We start from the raw sequence: 4,612 nt of genomic DNA, 5'->3' as shown, positions 1-4,612 counted from the left end.
AACAAGAGTAATTACACCAGCCTGCTATGACTAAAAATACTAAGTAAGAATTCGTGAAATTAGAAAAATAGTCATTTTAGATAAATGGGTGGATGGATGTCTTCTAATGCATGGCATCTAGGGGTTCTCTTTAATTATTTTTTTGCTTAGATGGGTTGACGAACTCACGGCCCACCAGGTGTTAGGTGGTTACCGAAACCCATAGACATCTACAATGTAAATAACGCCACCCAACTTAAATTATGAGTTCCAAGGTCACGACAGAAGTAGGCAGGGTGGTGGTACTTACCCATGCGGACTCACAAGATGTCGTACCACCAGTGACTACACCAACTTACTTGAAATTTCCAAATGCACAAATATCCACGTATTTTTCAAATAAATTGTTTTGTTAGTACTATTCAAGGTAACGAAACTCTTTGAAATCGGTTTCTTTATACGCGCATAGACGCATCAAGCGACGTAATGTCAAACTTTAAATTAGAATGATTTTATGAATATCTGAAGCACATGCGCATCCCGTACTTATCTAGTGTTTCGTGTATTTTATATGCACATACATAAATAATTCTTCTACTGGTGTGTTAATTACAAGCAATCATTCACTCGGAAAGATAACGGAACTTAATAGATATGGCTACAGGCGTAAACGTTGTTAAGCTCGCTGGTAATTTATTTCGTAAGTCACTGGATCTTTTAAATTCACATTTAAAGTAAACACCAAAAAAATTGCATAACGTCCTAGCTTAATTGCCATCAAGAAGAAAGGATAAGACGGTACCAATTTTTTCTAAGGAAATGCCTACCGGATCGTGGAGGTCATTTGTAAACGAAATGACCTCCACGATAAAGGATTATCGTGTAATAAAAAGATGTGTGGTGTCATGGGACACCGGACAGGAACGAATTTCCTTATTATAAAAATATTAATTTTAAGTTATATTCGAGGTATAAAGAAAATAATAATTCGGGTATACATTTTTTATTGATAACAATAAAAAAACTACATTATCAACTTCATTTTATTCACAATGATTTATCAAAAATAAATATAAATAATATACAAAGAAACAGCTATTTATGTGAATAATAATAATGACCGTCAGCATGTAGACTATACATTAGACACTATAGCCATTAATTATACTGAGACTATACATAAATAATAAAAATCTTCTGCTGTTCGTTCCAACAAGGATTGCTGCCTGATTTTTTTAATTGCAAACAAAATCTTTGTACGCCGACCAAATGATGTCAATGCTGTTTTTTTGTGGCTCACCAAATTTTATAATTACTAAACAATTGCTAAAAATACTTCTCTATTATTATTGTGTGACATTCATATTATAATATACTACTAGCGACCCGCCCTCGCTTCGCTTCGGAAACATTAAAACACACATGAAACCAAAAAAAAGAAATAAAAAGAAATAAAAAAAAGTAGCCTATGTTCATCAGGGACAATGTCGGCTTCTAATGGAAGAAGAATTTTTCAAATCGGTCCAGTAGTTTCGGAGCCTATTCGAAACAAACAAACAAACAAATCTTTCCTCTTTATAATATTAGTATAGATACAGATGTTAGATGCGTTAGTAACTGTTGCACTCATTCCATAATTTCAACAGTCTAAGTTGTTCCCATAAAAATTGATAGATGGCAGTAGTACCTCTAAAAATAAAGTGTCGTGACAACTTTTCGTAAGAATTTTTTCCGTCTAGCCCCCTTTCACAACGCGCGATAAGGAACTTCGTTCCAAAATCAAACTTTTAAACAATATTAATAAATACAATTATATATCATTACGCCCTCTGCGGTGGTGAAGCAGACGCGTCTTCGTTCCGTCTGATAGGGGCGACAAATTGTATACAATCCAATTATGACTTCGACCTCAAGTGGTCCTCAAGACCTCAATGTGGGTGATGACATACGCACTGTAATTACTTTGAGCCGTGTTCACGCTTAGAGCAATTAAAAAACACTTGTTTAATTTCTAACAAATTTATATAAGCAGAATATCAATCAGCCTTCATTTTGTGTTAATAGCATCACACAATTTTCAATTCTATTAATACAGTTGGGCCAAATGTAGGCCTATTTATTTAATTAAGAAAAATAAATCATAAATCCGTAGGCAGCAAAATATCGTTGTTCCAACAATGGGCAGAAGTAAATATGCCACTGAAAAGCAAAGAAAAAATAAAGGATTTGTTGCAAGGTAAAACTTAATTCATTACATTATATAATCGCATTTATTTATTTAAATCTAAAGATCTTATTGTATTGCCGTAGTTACAATATATAATAAAATGTATATAGTATTTATTCAAATAAATAATGGTTCATAATTATGATATGTCTAACACGTCAACAAATGCACATTAGGAAAAATAATACACTGGCTCTAAGTATATTTTTTTAAAGTAAGTACAAATTATTATTATGTACTCGTATAAACATGAAGGTTATGAAAGGACGCTCGATGATAGAAGTTGGACTACGGCTATTGGGGCCACGTGTCAAAAGTTTTGAGAACCTCTGACCTACTCTGTCCGGGAGAAGTCAAATCCGACCGGCTTAACCTCCAATACATTTACCAAAATGTAATGCTTAATAAAACAAACGCAAGCGAATTAGCAATCAAGGTTCCTTATCCTACTTAAAACATTATCTCTGATTTTTTTATTGCTTCGATGTGTGAACGATCTCACAGCCCACTCGGTGTTGAGTGGTTACTGGAGCCCATAGACATCTACAAATGCAAATACACACACACACACACACACACCTTGAAATATTAGTTCTACGGTCTCAGTATATGTAGTTACAACGGCTGTCGCGCCCTTCAAACCTAATCGCATTACTGCTTCACGGCAGAAATAGGCAGGGTGGTGGTACCTACCCGCGCGGACTCAAAACAGGTCCTACCACAAGTAAGTATTGCTATCGTTTTAAAGTACCGACACAAAGCATGTGAGTAATAATTCTAAATATTATTTCAAGATTGTATCGTCATCATTCTGCAGTAGAGCCGAAAGCCGACAATTTCGAAACAACAAATTCTGATAAAATACTTTAAAGGGACCTTGTAGATGTTAAAGATTTTTTGAACAGCAATAGTTAATTAAAACAACTAGCTTTATCAATAAAATTATCAATTTTATTTGTTATGCAAAGTCACTAACGCTATTTGGTTAAAAGGAAAAGCATGTAATTTAATTGGGCAGGTGTTTTTTGTATTGGATCAAAGGAGCAACAGAATTAACTGTCAGGTGTTGACTGTAATAATTGTAAATAGACATGCTTTAACAAAAATCGACTACAAATTGAAAAAAAAAGATATTCCAAAACAAATTAATATACACTAAAAACAATAATCATCGAAATCGGTTGGTGTGATATTGAGTTATTAAGTTATTCATCTATTTGTCGCGCACGTACTTAAGGCAAATTTAAGACTTATATGGTTTTCTTATGGATACCATTATCAGAGCTGAACTAAATTGAAAAAGAACCATACGCGAAGCGTCAGCTTTCTAATAAAAAAATAATCATCAAAATCGATTCACCCAGTCAAAAGTTATGAGGTAACAAATATAAAAAGAAAAAACGTACAGTCGAATTGAGAACCTCCTCATTTTTTTAAGTCGGTTAAAAAGGTTACAGGAGCTCAAAAATATCCCATAAATCTTTCATATTTTTTTTCATAGAGCAAATCGAAAACGCAAAAAGATCAAAACTTGCTGAGAAAATGAAGACCGCGAAAGGTTTTTACACCCTGGAAATGGCACCACCATCAAGCTCAGAGGAAATGGCCGTAAATAAATTAGAATAAGAATATGAAATTAGTTCTTCTGTAATCAAAACTATTTTTACGATTTAATCTCGCGTTTTTTGTTATTTTCGGACGTTGCGAATACTTTTTAGTTTTGGGCACAAGAACGTTGTAAAAGTAGTTTTAATTATTTATAAGGCTTATAAGGCTAAACTAAAGAAAATATATTCTTCTGTTTTAAGAGATGTGATGTATTTTTTTAGAAACTTAAGGAAGATTTGAAATTATTTCAAGAATTCATGAAATCTGGCTGCTACAAACACCTGACAGTCAAACAAGCGTGGCTTCTCTTCTTGATTAGTACGGAAATCGGCCTATGGTTCTTCTTGGGCGAAACTATTGGGAAATTTCACATCGTTGGCTATCAAGTTTGAAACTATTTCAATCGTACAAGTTTGTACAGATCGTAATACTGCATCGATATATTATATATTACTTACTGAGAAAAAAAAAACAGAAGTGGTGTGTTTGTTAAATTTTGCATATATTATTTTGATTTTTTATTAATATAATTACGATGACACACGCTGAATAATAATTTAATTAACTCGTCGTAAAGGAACACGAAGCGTTACATTGGATATAAAATAATAATAATAATAAAGCCCTTTAATTCCGAAGTACAACCATGAAATTTAACATTTTTGTGTTTTTTTTACATTTTATTTATTATAATATATCTCGCAGTTCGGCGTGCCTCGTGGCATATGCCTCCTCCAGCTCTCTCCATTGGGCTCGGTCCTCTGCAACTCTGGTCCAGTATGATCAACATTGGATATA

The 4,612-nt window shown here is 33.4% G+C and overlaps 1 protein-coding gene across 1 annotated transcript; it reads left to right on the top strand.

The window, feature by feature from the left end:
* Positions 1 to 633: 633 nt before the first annotated feature.
* Positions 634 to 4,277, top strand: LOC114247183 (ATP synthase F(0) complex subunit g, mitochondrial). The gene is made up of 4 exons (XM_089732832.1): positions 634 to 667; positions 2,132 to 2,215; positions 3,708 to 3,814; positions 4,036 to 4,277. The coding sequence occupies exons 1-4, from the start codon at positions 634 to 636 to the stop codon at positions 4,204 to 4,206; spliced, it is 396 nt and encodes a 131-aa protein (XP_089588958.1). The 3' UTR covers positions 4,207 to 4,277.
* Positions 4,278 to 4,612: the final 335 nt, after the last annotated feature.

The sequence above is a fragment of the Bombyx mandarina genome, chromosome 15 (genome assembly GCF_030267445.1).
Source record: "Bombyx mandarina strain Sakado chromosome 15, ASM3026744v2".
Taxonomy (NCBI): domain Eukaryota; kingdom Metazoa; phylum Arthropoda; class Insecta; order Lepidoptera; family Bombycidae; genus Bombyx; species Bombyx mandarina.
Note: the sequence above shows the minus strand (reverse complement) of the source record. Positions and strands in the feature narration are given on the sequence as shown.

Coding starts and splice junctions, on each gene's coding strand:
- LOC114247183 (XM_089732832.1), top strand. CDS start 634: ATGGCTACAGGCGTAAACGTTGTTAAGCTCGCTG. Junction 668..2,131: donor AAACGTTGTTAAGCTCGCTG/GTAATTTATTTC, acceptor ATAAATCCGTAG/GCAGCAAAATATCGTTGTTC. Junction 2,216..3,707: donor AATAAAGGATTTGTTGCAAG/GTAAAACTTAAT, acceptor TTTTTTTCATAG/AGCAAATCGAAAACGCAAAA.